Source organism: Manis javanica, chromosome 15 (genome assembly GCF_040802235.1).
Source record: "Manis javanica isolate MJ-LG chromosome 15, MJ_LKY, whole genome shotgun sequence".
In the NCBI taxonomy this organism is placed as follows: domain Eukaryota; kingdom Metazoa; phylum Chordata; class Mammalia; order Pholidota; family Manidae; genus Manis; species Manis javanica.
In genome coordinates, this window is record NC_133170.1 from 62284399 (window position 1) to 62302997 (window position 18599).

The 18599-nt window shown below is 49.4% G+C and overlaps 1 protein-coding gene, 1 long non-coding RNA gene and 1 pseudogene across 7 annotated transcripts in view; 1 reads left to right on the forward strand and 2 right to left on the reverse strand.

Moving 5' to 3' along the window:
- The window catches only part of SCARB1 (scavenger receptor class B member 1), a 64263-nt gene extending 62495 nt beyond the window's left edge, over nucleotides 1-1768 (reverse strand). For 2 of the 4 annotated variants that reach the window (XM_017651100.3, XM_017651099.3), the window contains exon 1: nucleotides 1444-1768. In XM_017651100.3, the coding sequence (XP_017506589.1) occupies nucleotides 1444-1569 (126 nt within the window). In that variant the 5' untranslated portion in view covers nucleotides 1570-1768. Of the gene's footprint in view, nucleotides 1-532; nucleotides 690-797; nucleotides 814-1443 lie in introns of those variants that run through there. The other 2 variants (XM_037014116.2, XM_017651101.3) reach the window with 2 other exon arrangements.
- Nucleotides 1769-6594: 4826 nt separating this feature from the next.
- LOC108391488 (uncharacterized) lies at nucleotides 6595-15994 on the reverse strand. 3 transcript variants are annotated; one of them, XR_005060161.2, is made up of 5 exons: nucleotides 14266-15994; nucleotides 13286-13342; nucleotides 12972-13119; nucleotides 7267-9663; nucleotides 6595-6736 (listed from the first exon to the last, which is right to left on the reverse strand). It is a non-coding gene; the product is annotated as an uncharacterized lncRNA (long non-coding RNA). The 3 variants fall into 3 exon arrangements; XR_005060160.2 differs by having other exon boundaries at nucleotides 13286-15994; XR_005060162.2 differs by lacking the exons at nucleotides 12972-13119; nucleotides 13286-13342; nucleotides 14266-15994 and adding an exon at nucleotides 9818-11518.
- A 13-nt stretch (nucleotides 15995-16007) lies between these two features.
- LOC108391483 (large ribosomal subunit protein eL32-like) lies at nucleotides 16008-16626 on the forward strand (annotated as a pseudogene).
- The last annotated feature ends 1973 nt before the right edge of the window (nucleotides 16627-18599 follow it).

The window sequence follows — 18599 nt, forward strand, 5'->3', positions numbered from 1 at the left end:
TTTATGGAAGGCTTTTGCTGAGATAAAGCTCTCACAGCTACTTTGAAAAACACAACAGAGATACCCCCTTGGCCACCGTGGGCGAGAAAGTAACAAGCCTGCCACTGAGGCCTCCCCACACGTTTTTCCTGCCATCGGCCAAAATTACACAAAGTGGAACTCAAAGCTCAGTGTCACCAATGGACAGGATCTCCTTGCAAGCAGATTCTAGGATTAAAGGGGACACGATTTGGGGGGAAAAAAAGCAGTGTGGCCAAGACAACTCAGACAACTGCTCATCCAGGGACCTTAAGAAAAGTCAAATGTTGCCCCATCTTTAAAGCCAGCCAGGTCCCATGAACTGACAGACAGGTCTAAGAAGATGCAGCTTTCGTTCACGCACTGATTCATTCATTCCCAGGCATCTTCTGCTGGGCATGGGGCACAGACATGAAATGGACAAGTTCCCATTCTTAAGAAACTCACCTAAAGAAGTGGCTAAGGGAAAAAAGAAGTTAACGAGCAAGTGACAATATCCATTTTTTCACCCCACCTTAGTATCTGGGCCTCAGTTTCCCCTCTGCAGGTGGTGGTTCTGGCTTCAAAGCTCTGAAGTGCTTTTAGCTCAAGTGCGATACTCTGCAATCTTCCCGACCTTCAGTAACTCCAGGCTCATTTGAAGTGGCTGCCCAGACACCCAGGACAGTTTGATGGTCTGAAGGCCAACTGACCTTAATTTGTCTCCCTGGTTGAAAGGGCAATCATGCCTAAGGCTAGGATCAGAGGAAAGCCCTCTGCTTAGGCAGCTGGGCTCCTACCTGCATCAGGATGAATCTGGGGAGAAAAAAAAGCTGCTTATCATTTCCAATCTATTTCAGGGAGGCAATGTGGGGGAGAACAGAGCATTCTGCCTCAGAAAAGGGGTTTCTTTGGGGAGATTCTGGGCAGCAGAGAACGTTCTACTGAGCACCCACGATGGCCTGAGCACCCACTTGAGCCGCAGGGAAAAACACCTGAATGAAAGGCTCCTGTCCTCGTGGGTTCACAGGAAGCAGGCACAGTGGTGCCCTAATTTTAGCAGACACTGCCTCAGGCTGCCAAGAAGCAAGGGGCACGTGAGCCGGTTCCTGGGCTCCTCAGGGCAGCACCACAGTGTAGCCACACTCCAGAGCCCAGACCTGTCCTGGGCCCCAGACCTCTGAAGATGAGGTCAGGCTACCAGGTGGTCTCTCACTCAGGCCTCCCCAACCCAGGCCGGCGCCTATAGCAAAACCGCTAGATTCTCCCCCATGCCCCCAACCTCAGCCTGGATCGAGCGGGTACTGGGGAGGTGGCCTGTTGGCCCTCCCGATGCCCTCTCCTCTCCTCAGTGCTCAGGGGCCCGGGCGCAGGACTCTGAACCCGGCTCCGGGTCGCCCACGCATCGGCTGCGCTCGCGGGCCCCGGCCGGCGGCCCCCACACACCTTGATGACCTGCTGCTTGATGATCCAGGGCAGCACCACTATCATGACGGCGCCCAGAACGGCGAACAGCAGCCCGGTGACGCCCAGCGCCGCGGCCGTCCGGCGCGCTCTGGCGCGGCTGCCCATGTCTGCGCGCCCTGGAGCCCGCCGGGGTCGTGGCGCTCCGCGCCTGGGGAGCTCCGGAGCACAGGCGGCAGAGGCGGCGACTCGGATAGCGCGGACCGCAACTGCACGGCAGGGCCCGGACGGCAGCTCACGGAGGAACGGCCCGGCAGGTGGCCAGCCGTTTTATGAGCCATCGCAGGCGCCGCCGGCCCACCCCCGAACGCTCAAGACACGGGGATTCGGGCAAGCTGCGGCGGGGGGGCGGGGCCTCGCGGTTCGGGGCAGGGCCGTGGGCGGGGTTGTGGGCGGTGCGCGGATCGGAAGGTCTTGGGGGCGGGGCCTCGTCCTCCAGGACACGCCCCTCCAAGTGGCGGCTGGCCCTGAGTTCAGGCTTCCGTTTCCGCGGGGGGCGGCCGGGTGACGACCGGGTGACAGTTGGACCAGGCGCCCCTCCCCTCGCGTCCCTCCCTCTCTTGACCACTCGCTCCTTGTCCTGCTCCCCGTCCTCTGCCTCCCCTGGTACGCGTCTGGGGCCCTGGCTCTCCTCCCCTCCCACGTTCTCAGTCGTGACCGTCGTCGTCGTTCACACCCACTTGCCCCGCCTCCGCCGCGGCGACCTCATTGCCCAGTCCTTGAAGCCCCCACGCGCGCACACCCACCGTCACACACCCTGTTCCAGCGTCACTCCTCCTGGAACAGGTCCGCAGGCTCCCCCTCCGGGGCCTTGTGCGCCCTCCACTTGAATTGTGTTTCCCCGGATATCTGCCGGCTCCCTCTTTCATGACCGCTTGGCCCCCTTATCAGAAATGCCTTCCCGCCACCCTATGTAAAATAAAATAGCGCCAGCCCTCCCAGTGCCCCCCTTATCACTGGGCACCACCTGGCGCCTTACACACTCACTTGTTCCTTGCATTCTAACAACCCCCTAGCTAGAACACTGCAAGCAGAGGCTGTGTCCCCCACCCCTTGCCCTGTCCCCAGCTCTAGAACAATGCCAGGCAGGTAAGGCTTGCTCACTGATGCACACTTTACAATGAATGCATGAGGAGCCTTGCACAAATGGCTCCATTTTACAGATAAGGAAACAGGCACAGAGAGGTTAAGTCAACAAATCTAAGTTTTGCTTTCTGAGGAGGAGGGAGACAGAGGTGAGCAAGTGAGCAAATGAAGGATGGGTAATGGCAAATGGGTGCTTCGCTGGCACGCACTTCTGGTAGTCCTGGGCAGCCCACACCTGGCCTGCTTCCTGGTACCTGCAGCCCCACCACCTTGTACTCTGTTCTGGACCCTGACATAGGCGAATCCCCTCACACTCCAGGTGGGGTTACTGAGAGGCAAAAAGACTCCTCCTGGATTACAGGGGATGGAAGGGCTGTTTCTCCAACACCTGCGAGGACTCAGAATGAGGCGTTCTGAAGCTCTTCTTCCACCCTGGAAGGAAGCAACCTTCAACCAAGCCCATGCTTAAGCAACAGGGCCTGGCCTGAGCCAGAGTTTATGGAGCACCTATTGTGTGGAGCTGGAAAACTTGGTACTGTCCTCACCTCAGGAGACCCAACCTTTTCCAGAGTATCAGGAGCAGAGGCCCAACTACTGACCTAGATCCAGGGGCACACACAAGGCTATGTGTCAGGTGGGAACAAGTTGAGAGAAATCCGTACTCCGGGGTTTCCACTCCAGAGTCCTGGGGCAAGTGGGCTTAGTCCTCTCTGCACCTTAGTTTTCTCACCTGTCAAATGAAGGTAAGCCTCTCCAAGGCTGCCGTGAGGATTAAACAAGTCAGAAAACTCTGACAGTGCTTAAACAATGCCTGGCATGTGTGAGACAACGGGGGCTGGCTGTCAGTGTTGTCCAGAGGTCTTGTATGACCTGGCTGCTGACCACTTTCTGCCCCCGCCCCACAGCCTCTCCCCTTGTCCACCCTTCTCCCAGTCTCCTGACTTGCTTTCTGTTTCTTGAACAGCCCCAGATTTCTCCCTGCCCCAGAGCCTTTGCATTTGCTGTTCCCCCAGCCTAGAACTCTCCTCCCCCAGATCCTCCCAGGGCTGACTCCTTCTCCTCCTCAAAAGCCCACTCCTCAGAAAGGCCTTCACGGTTTAATCAGTCAAGATGGGAGCCCCAAGCCACAATCACTCCCCATCAAGTCACCCCATTTCTCTGAGATTGTCTTATCCATTTATGTGTTTATTCCTTCTTCTCCCACCAGCTACCAAGAGAAGCTGGTCTGTTTCTGTTAGTGGATGATCCCAGCACCTAGAAAAATGCCTAGCACATAGCACATACTCCTTAAAGACTGAAGTAGTCAATTAGCTAGGTAAGTCTTTAATTAACCAATCAAGTAACTAATTGATTAGTTAATTTATTTCACTGTATTTCTTAAGGCCATCAACAGCCATCAGTTACAAGGACTGTTTCATTTCTATTGACTTTTATAGTCCTTGGGAATTAACCAATCAACTAAAATCTGGGGTCAGCCCTGGCCCTGACACCTCCCCTTTCCTTGATACCCATTTTGCCTCAGCAAGGACCAACTTGCCTTTGACCATGGCCCCCAATCTAACGTTTATTTATTATCAAGTCTTCAAGGTCCAAATGTGCGTGGTGCTTACTCAAGAGAGCCCCAAGGCCAAGGCAGGAGTGTGCTCATGTCACACCACCCAGTCACTCTACAAGAGAGAAAGGCAGAGATGAAAGCTTGTCTGACACACGTGACCGGCTGTGACCTCTCTGGGGAGAGTCACTTCCCATGGCTGGGCAGGGGCAACATGAGAAGCAGGAAAACAGACTTCGTCATGTTTTAGAGAGAGGCCTTGCCTGGATGAGGAAAGACTAAGATGCAGGAGAAAAAGAAAAAGTAATGATAATAAAATATTATCAGCACAGATGTAAAAACAAATCAGGTGACATTCCTCCTCCCATTGTCAAGGCAGCTAGTGAGTGTAGGTAAAGATGTGAAAACTTAGAACCCTCCTATACTGCTGGTGGGATTGTAAGACGGTGCCGCTGCTCTGCAAAGCAGTTCCCCCAAAGGATAAACAGAGCCCTGTTTAGACCATAAGACCCATAAGACCTGATAGCTACCAGAGTCCAGTTCTGGGTATAAACGAGAGGAAGAAAACCATGTCCACACAAAAAGCTGTGCACCAATGTCAACTGCAGCACTATTCACCACAGCCAAAAGGTGGAGACAGCCTAAATAGCTGATGGATAGATAAAATATGCAATATTATTCAGCATAAAAAGGAAGGAAGTGCTGACACGTGCTACAACATGGATGTACCTTGCAAATGTTATCCTAAATGAAAAAGTCAGACACAAAAGGTTCACCTATTATGAGTCCGTATATAGGAACTCTCCCAAACAGGCAAATCCATAGAGACAGTGAGCAGTGTTTGCCTCGGCTGGGGGACAATCGGAAGTGGCTGCTAAAGGGGACAAGCCTTCTTTTCTGAGGTGCTGAAGATGTTCTAAAGTGGATTGTGGTGGTGGTTGCACAGCCCTCAGAATAGACCGAAACCAATTCAATTGTACACTTCAAATGAGCAAATTGTACACTACATGAATTAAATGTCAACAAAGCTGATATAAGAACTAACAAAACTTCCCTATGGCTCCCACCTCACTCAGAGGAAAAGCCAAAGTGCTCACCACAGCCCACAAGGTCACCGCCACCTGCCTGACCTCAGGTACCCCTCTCCGCAGCCCACTCTGTTCCACCTCCTGGGTGAACCTGGCCCCTTGCTCATGCCTCAGAGCCTTTGCATCTATCGGCCCCTCTGCTGGACATCCTTTCTCAAACCCCCAGGTGGCTCACCCTCCCTTCGTTCCACTCTCTGCTCAAATGTCATCTTCTCAGCGAGGACTTCCATCCTATCCACCATTTTAAAATTACAAACCACCCCCACAATGCTTCCATCTCTCTTCCTGCTTAATTTTTCTCCATGGTACTTATCACCACCAGCACACTACATAACACATATGTTTTATTGGTTCACCTGCCCTCTGGAATGAATGAAGTTAGGAATCTATTTTGTCCACTACTATGTCTCTAACTCCTAGAACAGTTCCTGCCACACAGCAGGTCCTCAACTGATGTGCATTAATGCACAGCAGCTACCAGAGCCCAGTGGTTAAGCGCCTACCTTTGTACCCAGATGGCTTTGGGCAAGTGGCCTAACCTCTCTGTGCCCTGGCTTCCTTATCTCTGCAATGGGGATAATGCCAACCTCCTGGGGTAGTCAGAAGGAATAAATGATTTCATCCTGGTAACACACTTAGCAAGGTGCCAACATTAGCCAGAATCATCAATCCGTGCAGGCAGCCACATGTTCTGGCCCCACCTCAGCCTGGGAAGAATAATTATCAGCCCCCGGACAACGGATGAGTTCTATCTCTTGGGAGATAAGACTTGGTTAAAAGGAGTCACAGCTGGCTCGTGGCAGAACAGGGACTGAAATGTCACTTGTCTCCAGAGCCAGGGCTTGAATCACTACTCTTTGCAGAGGAAAAGGAAAAACTGGAGAAAGGTTAAAGAGGAAATAGTGGAGGGAAGGGAACAGTGAGGGAAAGGACAGGAAAAAGAGAAGGAGCCAATGAGGGAGAGGAAACAGTCGCATTGGCCCACATCTGCCACCTTGCTCACTGCTGAACAGGCAAGAATAGCTCCTTCCCTCCTTTTATCACATTTGTTCGTTTCATCCATTTTAGCACGTACACTGAGCATGTACTATGTGCCAGGTACTCTGCTAGGTGCTGGGGACTCAGAAGTAAACATGACAGAGCTCCCTGGCCTTGCAGAGCCTACAGTCCAGCAGACAAGCAAGAGTGATAAATAATCAACATAATTATTGGTATATTTTGTAACATGCCAGAGCTGTGCAGTCCACACACTGGCCATGTGTGTGTGCTGGGCACTCCAGATGGTGCTGGTCCCACATGAGAGGTGCTGTGCCATACACACGCCAGGTTTCAGACTTAGTATGAAAGAAAGAGCATAAAATATTTCAATATCTTTATATTGATTACACATTGAAATAGCAACCAGGTATGTTGGATTAGATAAAATATACTATTAAAATAAATTTCACCTTTTTATTTTTGAAATGCACCTACTAAAAAAACATTTTAATTGCATATGTGGCTCTCATTGCACCTCTGTTGGACAATGCTGTTACAGGATGATACGTACCTTAGGGGAAAAAATAAGAGAACAGGGTAAGTGCCACCAGTGGGGAGAGGGTTGTGATTTAAATGGGTGGTTTGGGAAGGCCTCTGTGAAAGGGTGACATTACACTGAAGATCCAAAGGAAGGGCAGGAAGGAACCATTTGGATATCTGAGGAAGAGTGTTCCAGGCAGGGAGAACAGCCAATGCAAAGGCCCTGAGGCTGGTGTGCACCTAGATAGTTCTTAAGATGCTAATTTCTCATGATGATGCATATGACTTCTTAGGACCTGTTTTCCTTCTGTAGGTGAAAATGCCCCCTACAATATTGTGAATATTAGTGGAGTTCTCCAAAATTCCCAAACATCCCCTAGGAGACTCAGCCTAACCCCTACAAATCCTGACTTCCTGCAAAATTCCCCCCACCACCTTGCCAGTCTCCTGCCACCATTTTCTCTAAGAGCTGGCCACTGAACTGCATCTTTGCCTCCGCTCTCAGGACTTGAGATATCCCCACACCAGTGAACACAAAGTTGCCAAAACAAAAGTACTTACGGAGACAAAGGTGGAAGTGTGTGGGGAGGACTCAGCGGGCAGCTGTGAACTGATAACTCTGCTCCATTTCCACCAGGTCACAAGAGGAGAGAAGCTTCTGTCAGATGCCATGGCCCACAGCAGCTGGCCACATGAGGATGGTTCCTATCCCAGGACCCAGAAGGCTCCTCTAAAGTCACATGACCCTGCCCTACCTACCCAGAGAGATGTTCACATTCATTCATTCTTCATGTAGCAAATACCTGCTGAGCACCCACTCTTTGCTGGGCCTACTGTGTGTTATGAGCTGGGGATAGAGTAGTGGACCAGAAAGACAGGGTCCCTGTGTCCTGGCCTTCTTTTTTAGTTGGGAAGAGAAATTTAAAAGCAAAACAAACAACAACAACAACAACAAAAATCCCACAAGCAAATAAATAAGGATCTTAGATGATGTTAAGTGCTAATGAGAGAAACAATGGGGTAATACCACAGAGAGATGAGGGGGTGGAGGGGTGAAGTATGAAGGGCCAGAGCCAGGGGAGGACATCTCTGGCAAAATAAGCAGTAAGTGCAAAGGCCCTGCAACAAGGAGCTGTCCAGTTTGTTCAAGGGCCAGAGAAGCACAGATGGCACCATGAGGACCCGAGGTAAGCTTCAAGACAATTCACTCAAAGAGAAAGAAACAAGGACAGATGAAGCAACAGGGACAAAAAAACCTGGATAATTGTTAAATCTGAGAAATGGGCATGTTGGGGAATTCATGGTACAGTCTTTGCTCTGGTGTGTGTTTCTACTAAGACTAAATGTGTGTGTCCCCCAAAATTCATATGTTAAATCCTAACACCCAGTGTGATGGTGTTAAGAGGTGGGGTCTTTGGGAGGCAGTTAGGTCATGAGGGTGGAACCTGATACATGAAATAAGTGCCCTTATAAAGGAGACCCCAGAGAGCTTCCTCACCCCTTCTGCTAGGTGAGGACACAGGGTCCCAGGTACCACCTATGAACCAGGAAGTGGGTTCTCACCAGACAGAGAATCTGCCAGCACCTTCACCTCTGACTTCCGCCTCCAAAAGTATGAGAAATAAATTCTGCTGCTTATAAGCCACTCAGTCTGTAGCTTTCTTCTAGAGCAGCCCCAGTTGACCAAAACAATTTCTTTTCTTTTCTTAAGAATAAAAAAATGCATCTCCCTGGCCACTGTTTGGAGGTCAAGAGTAAAAAACGTGGCTTAGATATGATAAGATACAGTTGTCATATCAACCATACCTCAATAAAAAGAAATGCAGTTGTCCTGTGTTATAGGGATCTGGATTGGGGGAACCAGAGACAGCTGGATGGATTCAAGGTGTATTTGGGGTACAGAACCCACAGCTCTAGCAGATGGATCAGGAGTGAGGGGCTACTGAGCACCTACCTATGCCAGTGCTGGGCCTGGGGATCCAGTGGTGGGCATAGCAGCTGGTCCCACTTCCTGGGAGCTCATGGTCTTAAAAGAGAGACTGACAATGAAGAATTTGACACAAAGCCAAATTTGACACAAAGCCGAATCACAGATCTGTCACAAATTGCATCATAATAAAGGAAAAATAGAGGGTCCTAGAAGAGCTTGGCAGCAGCAGGTGCTGTGTCAGGGTGTCCTCCTCCCCCTCAAAGCCATCTTCCGCTTCCACCCCGTGCCACCCGAGAAGATGACTGTCACAGGCCAGGTCAGCAGGCTTCCTTGTCCTTAGGTGTCCAGCTGCCTCTGGCCAGTGGGAGGGAGGCGATCTGAAGAAGGTGAGGGAGAAATGAGACACTATTCCCCAGATTCCGCCCATGCTATTTCCTTAAAGATTAAAAGATTAAAGATCCTTGGCTACTCCTCTTACAAAGAATCTATGTCCCCTCCCCCCACATCTAGGCTGACACTGTGGCCTGTTTCAATAGGATGTGGCACCAGTGACACTGTGGCCTCCAAGAGGGGACCCTAAGCGATCAGCAGCTTCTGGCCTCACCTCCTGGAACACTCCCTCTTGAACTCGGCAGCCACGCTGGGAGGAAGCCCAAGCATCTGGGTGAAGAAGCCACGTGAGGGGATCCCAGCCCCAGCAGCAGCCCAACGAGCCCCCAGCTGGCAGCCAGCACCTTGAGGGGCCATTTGGGACCTGAGTCGCCCTTTCTACCCACACATCGGGAGAAATACCTAAATGGTGCTGTTTTAAGTCATTACATCGTTATGCGGCAACAGCTGACTGAATCAGCAGCCTCCTCTCCTTCCAGGTCCCGACCCTTCAGCTCAAGGGCTGAGAACAGCCTCTCCGTCCTTTGTTTTCCCTCTGCCTTTGGAAATAGCTCCTCTGTTGAACCCTCTTGAGAGTCTCCTATTTTGAGCGTGCTGTCCACTTCCTGCTCAGACCCTGGTGGATACAGGAACTGATTCTGTGGGAGAAAAGGAATTAATTAACGAAGAGGAAGGGAGGCCCAGAGGCAGTGTTCTGGGCAGAGGAAAGAGCGGGGACAAAGCCAAGAGCTAAAAAAAACGTGGTCATTAAAAACAGCAGCAAGTCTGGAGCTGGGCAATCCAGGTTCAAACCTCAGCTCTCCTCTGTGCTTGATCCTTAATTCCTCTGGGCTTTGACCGCCCCACCTTTAAAGTGGAGCTGATAATACCTATCTCAGATGGTTGTGGTGTGAATTAAGTGAGTTCATATCTGTGAGGCCCTTAGAACCTCAGTATGTTTGTTAAATACAACAAACTGAAAGATCCTGTGCTGGGAGGGAGAACATGAAATACGAGACCACAAAGTAAGCAAGGGCGTGGCCTCAAGGACTCATGAACCTGAAAACGCCCTGAGCAGATGGGGGCCTCGCAGGAGTCGAGGGATCCACTTTCATCCCCCCATGCTACCTGAAGCCCTTAGCCTGAGCACACCTGTTTTGGACAATGCTGCAGGTTCCATCTGAACCTGGACTGTAACAACAGAAATCTAAAAACAGCTTGTATTTTTTGAGCACTTACTATATGCCAGGCACCTTCCTAAGGGCCTTAGATGTGCTGACTTACTGAATGCTCATGCTGCCCTGAGAGGCATGTGCTGTTATTATCCTTTTTCCCATTTCACAGATGGCAAAACTGACTCCCAGAGAAAGTAGCTGCTTCCTCAATGCGATAAGACCAGGCCCTCACCCACTGCGAGGCCCTCATCAGCGGAGGTAGGAGCCCCACCCTGAAGACAAGAGTGGGAAAGGCTAAGCCACAACACCCCTGACCACCAGGGAAATACGAGCACAGCCCCGATGAGAGACTCCTTCACACCTGTTAGAATGGCTATTGGTCAAAAAAAATGCAGAAAATAACCAGTATTCGAGAGGATATGGAAAAAACGTCTCAAAAGAACTACGCCCAAAAGAAGTGAAAGCACAGACACAAACAGATATTTGCACACCCATGTTCACAGCAGCACTATTCACAACAACCAAAGGGTGGAAGCATCCCAAGTGCCTGTCATTGGATGAATAGATCCATGCAACATGGGTCATCCACATGCTGGAACATGACTCAGCCTTAAAACCGGAGGAGATTCTGACAACGTGGATGAATCTGGAAGACGTGATGCTAAGTGAAATAAGTCAAACCCAAAAGGACACATAATGTGTGGTTCCACTTACATGAGGACCCTAGAGCCATCAAATTCACAGAGACAGAAAGTAGATAGTGCGCCGCAGGGGCTGGGGAGGGAGGAAGTGAGGAGTTACTGTCAAACGGGAACAGAGTTTCAGTTTGGGCAGATGAGAAAGTTCTGGAGATGGAGGGTGTGATGGCTGCACAATGTGAATGTGCTTAGTGCCACTGAACTGTGCACATGAAGGAAGGAGGGACGGAACCTGCACAACACAGAAATCTGAGGCAGCCGAGGAGAGAATAGGGTTCCCCTCACAAAGTGCAGGGTTTGTGGTCACAGCTTTGAAAAACCTTTTAGGAGCTGGAGAGAAACACCTAAGAGGAAGCATATTTGGGAGTTGGTCTTTGATCAGAACTAGGGAGCAAAGTTTTCTGCAGCCTCCAAAGAGGGAAGTCAGGGGAGGTGGGCCTGCAAACTGTCTAAGCCTGCCCAGGGAACATCTTCTTTCCCCTCTATTCCTGGGCCAGAGAGAAAGGGGCTGCCCTTGGTGACTGAGGAGCCACTGGCTTCCCTGAGCAATACAGCATATGCAGGGTCTGTCCCAGAAAGAGACACCCGTGGCACAGATTGGCAGGGGGAGATGCGCCAGCCAAGGCTCACTGGTTTCCAGGCCCAGAAAAAGGTAGCTGAGCAACCAGCCTAGATTTCTGCACAGTTTGTTGGGTTCACCCGAGACCCAGGTATCCCCTCTGAGCCCAGGTGCCCCTCTTAACTCCAGGCATCCCCTCAGAGTCCCAGATGCCCCTCTATAAAATGGGAATCAGAGGTAGGCTAAGGGGGATGGAAACCCCCACAATGCATTGCCTGTAGGTATTTAAAAAAATAATAAAACCCACTGAAAATCAGTCTGCTTCTTATCATGCACCGGTCACTCTAAATCATGTCCTTGATAAAATATTCCCCCTGAAAAAAAATCCCTTATTGGTCTAAATTCTAAACCAGGAACTATAAAATTATATAGCCCACAAGCCATATCTGGCTCCCAGCCCATTTTCATAAAGATAATTTTATTGGAACAGAGCCACACCCATTCATCACATACCGTTTATGGCTGCTTTCCTGCTTCAGTGGCAGAGAAATGTAACAGAGACCCTATGGCCCAAAAAGGCTAAAGTATTTATCATCTGGCTCTTCACAGGAAAAGCTTGCCAATCCCTGTACTACCAATTGCTACAGTTATTATTGAGTATTAATAATAGTCATAAACTTCAAATGAGCACATTTATATCACTCAGCCTCTGATAAATATTATAGCCTATGTTGAGTTTAGTTCAGAGAACTCCAGATGTGACACACACACACACACACACACAGTCACCCACATGAAATATTTTAATAAATATCTCTAAAATAGAAATGTATTCCTCTTTTGACTTGTTTCAAACTAAAGAAGTAATCCATGCGGGGGATCATGGGGAAAACAATGTAGCACAGAGAAGGCACATAGTGGATCTGTGGCATCTTACTACACTCATGGACAGTGACTGCACTGGGGTATGGGTGGGGACTTGATAATATGGGTAAATGCAGTAACCACATTGTTTTTTCATGTGAAACATTCATAAGAGTGTATATCAATAATACCTTAATAAAAAACTTAAAAAAAAAGAAGTAATCCAGAAAATAATGATTCTTATTGAATATAATTGTTGTTTTTAAGGGAGGGTGTTAAAACATGATCCACTTAGGGGTCAACTATTGTTATACTGTTGACAGGGTTTTGTGAAGATGAAATTAAACATGTGTGATGACAGACACCATTGGTTGCCTTCCCCAAGATTCATTCTCCCCCACCCTGTTCTTCCTTGAGGGCAGAGAGTCTATCTTCCTCCATGAGCCATACATGCTCAAGAGGGAGGATCATGTGCCCCTATCAAGAGGGGATACTGATTATGCTAAGCCAAGTCATAGGAATACCATTCCCCCACTGTGATTGGCCTAGGGGTGGGCATGTGGACAAATTCTGGCCAATAAGAATGGGTGTGTGTGCTGTGACTTCTGAGAAAAGCTGTTTCCCTGATAAAGAGATGCTGCCTGCACCACTTCTGTTGGATGTTATCCCACCTGCATGAGAAGTCTGGGTTGATGGGGCCACCTTGCACTGCAGAAAATGCTGGAGCAGAGAGATGAAAAAAGCCTGGGTCCTCAGGGATGTCCATCCTTGACCACTGAGACTGAGGGCCCTAATGCTGCTCCATCTCAGGACTTCCCCCTATGTGGAAATAACAAATATGTGTATTCTTCAACAGCGTGGGTTGATGCTTTCTAGGACTTTCAGCCAAAAGCATCTCAATGGGCTCAGATATGAAACCCTTTGGTAAGTTGCCAGCAGCCACAATCAACAGCTTTATTGATTTATTCATTCAGTGACTATTTACCGAGTGTCCTCTATGGGTCAGGACAGCTCTGGGCACTGGAGATCATGAGAGAGGTTCCTTCCATGGCAGAGGTGCATTCCAGTGGGTGGAGACATACACAAATAAGCAAACAAAATTATTTCAGATTAAGTTAAATGCTGAGAAACAAAATAGAGTGGTCTGACAGAGAGTGAATGACAGTGAGGCTTCTAGAAGGTGATCCTTGAGCAGAGAACTGCATGAAGAAGGGCCAATCATGAGAAGACCGGGAGAGGACTCCAGGCAGAGGGCACAGCAAGTGTAAAGGTCCGGAGCAGGAATGAACTTTCTGTGTTGGAGGAACTGAAGCATGCAATGTCAAGGTGGCATGATTTTGGCAGCAGCTTTTAGGGAGTACCAAAAAGCACACAAGAGGCTCACAGTCTAAATCTCTCTCTTCCCTGTATCTCTCTTAGGGCTTTTGTTCCCAGGTCCAAAGAGTATGAGCTCTGATTTGTTGAAATCTGGGCTGAGTTTTGGGGCTTCTCTTCCTAACTCAGGAGAACCACTTAACCCCTCACCATGTGTGGGCCCAATGCACACTGGCTTTTTAAATGAAAGCCAAGTTTCTGCTTAACACTCCATTTGTTGCAAGGCCCCATCTGATATGCTACTTTTCCTGCCAGAGTGACATTTTCTATCCTGCAGCTTCTGTACAGCCCCCTCCTCTCCAACACCCATGTCCTCCCCACTGGGGCCCACTGAGGCCTGGGGACACATTCCGCAGCAGCATCAGAGCAAGCGGACAGCCACAGTGCAGTCAGACAGGAGCATTCTTGCAGCTAACATTGGTACAAAGCATCCCTTTCAGATAGAAAAGGGCCTCACTCACCCTTTAAAAAGTTCACTCAACTGTAGAACAGTATAAAGATGGGGACAGCATGCTGGACACAGCCACCAGCAGCCAACACTCCTGTTAGGGCAGGGGTGGGACGATGTTAGGCAGACCGCCGGACACTCACCACAGAGCCAGTAGTTTACTGGGCATTTCCAATGGGCAAGGAAGACAGCCTCACACAGGTCCCGGACCAGCAGGGACAAACACAGTACTCTCACAGCGGTGAGTCTGAGAAAAATACTCAGGGAAAGGAATCTGCTTCATTTCAGTGAGGGTATATTACAGAGATCAGAGTGGACCTTTTCAAAGCAAAGGGATCTCGTTACTCCTGGCTTAAACCCTCTGTTGGCTTCCCTTTGCACAGGCTTAAAGCCCTGACCCATCCCCGGAGCCCAGCAGGCCCTGCAGCTCTGGCACTAGGCCACCTCTCCTCCCTCCCCCAACTCACTCGCTGAGATGCAGCCACCCCAGCCTCTAGCGGGTCTTCCATTGTGTTCAGCTTATGACCACCACAGGACCTTGGCATGTACTCACTGCTTCAAACACTCTCCACTGGTCTCCATGGCAGCTCCCTCAGCTCTGGCTCTAATGTCACCTCCTCAGAGAGGCCTCCCCTGATCAGCCCATCCAAAGTAATGCTCCCTATCACGTCATCCTGTTTTATTTTCAAGGTACTCTGATGTTGTCCAGACTGATTGTTTATGTCTGTCTCCTCCACCAGGCATGAAATCACCACGAGGACAGAGCTGAGACCTGGCCTCACAGCAGGACCCAGTGCACGCGAGGGAAGGAATGAATGGATGGTGGATGAGAGCCCTGATGCCCCTGGGGGAGTCAGGGAAAGCTTTCTGAATCTATGTCTGATGCACAAGGAGGAATTGGGCTCTTGGCCCCCAGTCTGGCTGACCATTAGACTCCTAAGCATGCCAGCGCTGTGCCCCATCCTCAGAGATTCTCAGGTCTGGGATCCAGCACAGGGGCCGGTGTTGTTTTTAACTCCCTGTGTGAGCCTCACAGGCAGGGCTGAGAGGTTTAACTCAGCTGCAGTTTCACCTGTTCCCAGGAATAGCAACGCCCCAGCCACCTGGGAACGCATTAGAAATGCAAATTCCTGATCCCTAGCTCAGAGCTGCTGAATCAGACACTGGGGAGAGGCCCAGTGATCTGTGTTGTCACAAGCCCTCCAGGGAACTCTGACACCTGCTCAAGATCTTTGGTGGGTAATGGGAGGAGGGAAGAGCAGAACCTTCCAGAAGGAAAGTGCTTTGAGTCATGCTTGGGATTGGGAGAAAGGGGCTCCCCTACTGACCACTGGCCGGTCCTCTCCTCCTCCACCCTGAGACTGGCCCAAAGCTGGCTCCCTTCTGCCCTTCCCCTTAAGGCTGCTGAGATCTGGAGCAGCTTCCGGTGTCCCGGGGCCCTGAGACCCTGAACTTGGTTCGGCTCCAAAGCGTCGCCTGAACTGGAGTTGGTTGTGTGCCTGCAGGACTGCGTGGGGAGAACCCCGCCCCACGGGGAAGGGAGCAGGCTGTCAGGCAGGAAGGAGGTTATTTCAGCAATGTGTTTACTGGCCCCAAAATATGGGAATCAGGTTCTCGAAATACTATCCTAAGGAACTCACTCAGAGAGGAACAAGACACCAGCATGACTCCGAGCTTTGTGATGCCTATGAGAGCAGGGCATTTGAGTGATTTTTCTCTTCATTCTACTGCCCCCACCCCACACCCTTCTAGTCACTAAGATTTCTCTTACTTTGATAGTTCTTGAAGCCTCTCACTTCTCTCCATCTGTAGTGGGTAGGCTATGTCCCCTTAAAAAGATAGGTTTCAGGCTCCCAGGGTCGCACCTGGAGAGTACTTACTGTTTTGCCGAATCCGGAGACAGGCGGACAGCACGCCTGGCAGAGGTGCCCATCTATTCCCATACCCATTGCCCAGTAGCTGGTGACTGGAAGACACTCTGCAATGATGTTCAAGCTGGGGCAGGAAGGCCTTCTTCCAGGACTCTTCCTTGACATGGTCTCTGCCGTTTTCTTGAAGGCATCATGGCTGCCCTCAGACCCCTCGTGGAAGCCTAAGATCATCAAAAAGAGGACCAAAAAGTTCATCCAGCACCAGTCAGACTGATGTGTCACAATTAAGCATAACTGGTGGAAACCCGGAGGTATTGACTATAGGGTATGTAGAAGATTCAAAGGCTGATCCTGACGCCCAGTGTCAGCTATGAGAGCAACAAGAAAACAAAGCACAGGCTGCCCAGTGGCTTCGGGAGGTTCCTGGTCCACGTCGTCAAGGAGCCTGAAGTGCTGCTGACGCGCAACAAATCTTACTGTGCTGAGATTGCTCACAATGTCCCTTCCAAGAACCAGAAACCCATCGTGGAAAGAGCAGCCGAGCTAACCATCAGAGGTTGGCTCCCAAACACCAGGCTGCACGGTGAAGAAAGTGAACAGACAGCTGTGTGCACATTGCATTTGTGTCAATAAAACCATAAAACTGTTAAAAAAAAAAAGATATGTTTCAAATCCTAACCCCCGGGAACTGTAAGCATGACTGAAAGTCTGGGGAGAGGAAATCCTGGGGCAAAATACCTCTAAAAACCGAAATCAGTCAAAGGGAGAAATAAAGTTTAAACCCCGTTTATTGCTTACAACTGCAGTCCGGCCCTTCTCTCTTTCCTGCTCCAGCAGCAGCAGAACCGGCCCTCCCCTCCCCTCTCAGGTACAGATAAGCCCTCCCATAGCCCAGGTAATTACCCATTGATATGGAGGTGAACTTCTCTCCCCTCCTGAGGAATTATGCAAATCCACTAAAGCCATATTTCTTACCACCCTTGAGCTCCTGTTGATATGCATATGTACTAAAGCCAGGAGCAATATTCTGGATAAATCACAATTTTACCCACAATGACTTAACTTAGAAATAGGGTCTTTGCAGATGTGATTATGTTCAGGTGAGTTCCTACTGGATTAGGATGGGCCCTAAATCCAAAGACTGGGTTCTTACAAGAAGAGAGGATATACAGAGACCCAGAGAGAAAGCAGTTACCTGAAGAAAGAGGCAGAGATTAGAGCCACCTGTGCCCAAGCCAAGGACACCAGGGACTGCCCATACCTCCGGGAGCTGGAAGGGGCCGCGTCCTCCCTTAGAGTCTTCTGAGGGGTTGTGGCTCCGCCTACACCTTGACTTCAGACTTCTGGCCTCCAGACTGTGAGAAATTAATTTCTTTTGGAAAATTTCATCTCTAGCTGGGTGGCCACATGCCCTCTGAAACTCCAGGGGCTCTACAACTAAAAGGAAAAGGGGACAAAAGGTAACTGGTGTTAATTAAAAATTCCCCCACACTGTGCCACCCTAAGCCTCACGTGAATGCAGGGCTGAGACGTTCTGTGTAAGCACAAATTTCAGACTGAAGACTCTTAGGATGGGGCAACAGTTTTGTTTTCTTGCTGTTGTTACATTTCACTCTTTGGAATTTCTGAAAAACAACTGAAATTAGAGCTTTGCCTAGCACAGTGCTGACAAGAGGAACTGAGTTCTCACTTAAGTGGAACAAAATACAAACCCCTGTATTCCTGCAGAAGGGCAACTCAGACACTGCTCAGAGCAAACACTTTCTCCATTAAGAAATCACCTTTCAAGTCAAGACAAAACCTCCACAAACCTTGTGAAAGGAGTGTAGCAAAGAGCTCTTTCCTGGCAGGTGGTCTGTGTCCATCCCCAAGAGACCTGGAAAGCAGGGGCTTCACAGATCACCCATTTCAACTCCCTTATGTTTCAGGTGGGGAAAGGAGGACCCCAGAGGCCTGTCAGAGCCAGGATTCACTTTGCAGTTCATTTTGCATAAATGCAAACTCTGCATAATTTCTATGGAAAACTTTACATCACGAAGCCTCAGAGAAAATCTGTGAACAGCTACCCAAGAAACTGATAATAGAAGTAGCCTCTGGGGCAGGCAGTCAGAGGAAGGTGAGGCTTTCTGCCAAAAAGCATATACTTTTATGCTTCTGGTGGTTTTACGCATACCTGTGAATTATTTGACATTTCTCCATAAAAAGGTGGAGCCTATTATGCATAAAAGGACACTATCAATGGAGTAAAAAGGCAACCTACAGAACAGGAGAAAACACTTGCAAATCATAGATATCTGATAAGGGGTTAATATCCAGAATATATAAAGAACTCCAACTTAACAACAAGAGCAACAAACATCAAATAATCCAATTAAAAAATGGACAAAAGACTTGAACCAAAATTTCTCCAGAGATGACATATGAATGGCCAACAATCCTACGAAAAGATTCTCAATATCCATAATTATCAGAGAAATACAAGTCAAAACCACAGTGAGATATCACATCACACCCATTAGGATGGGGTAATATCCAAAAAACAAAAATAACAAGTGTTTCAAGGATGTGGAGAGATTGGACCTCTTGTGCATTGTTGGTGGGCATGT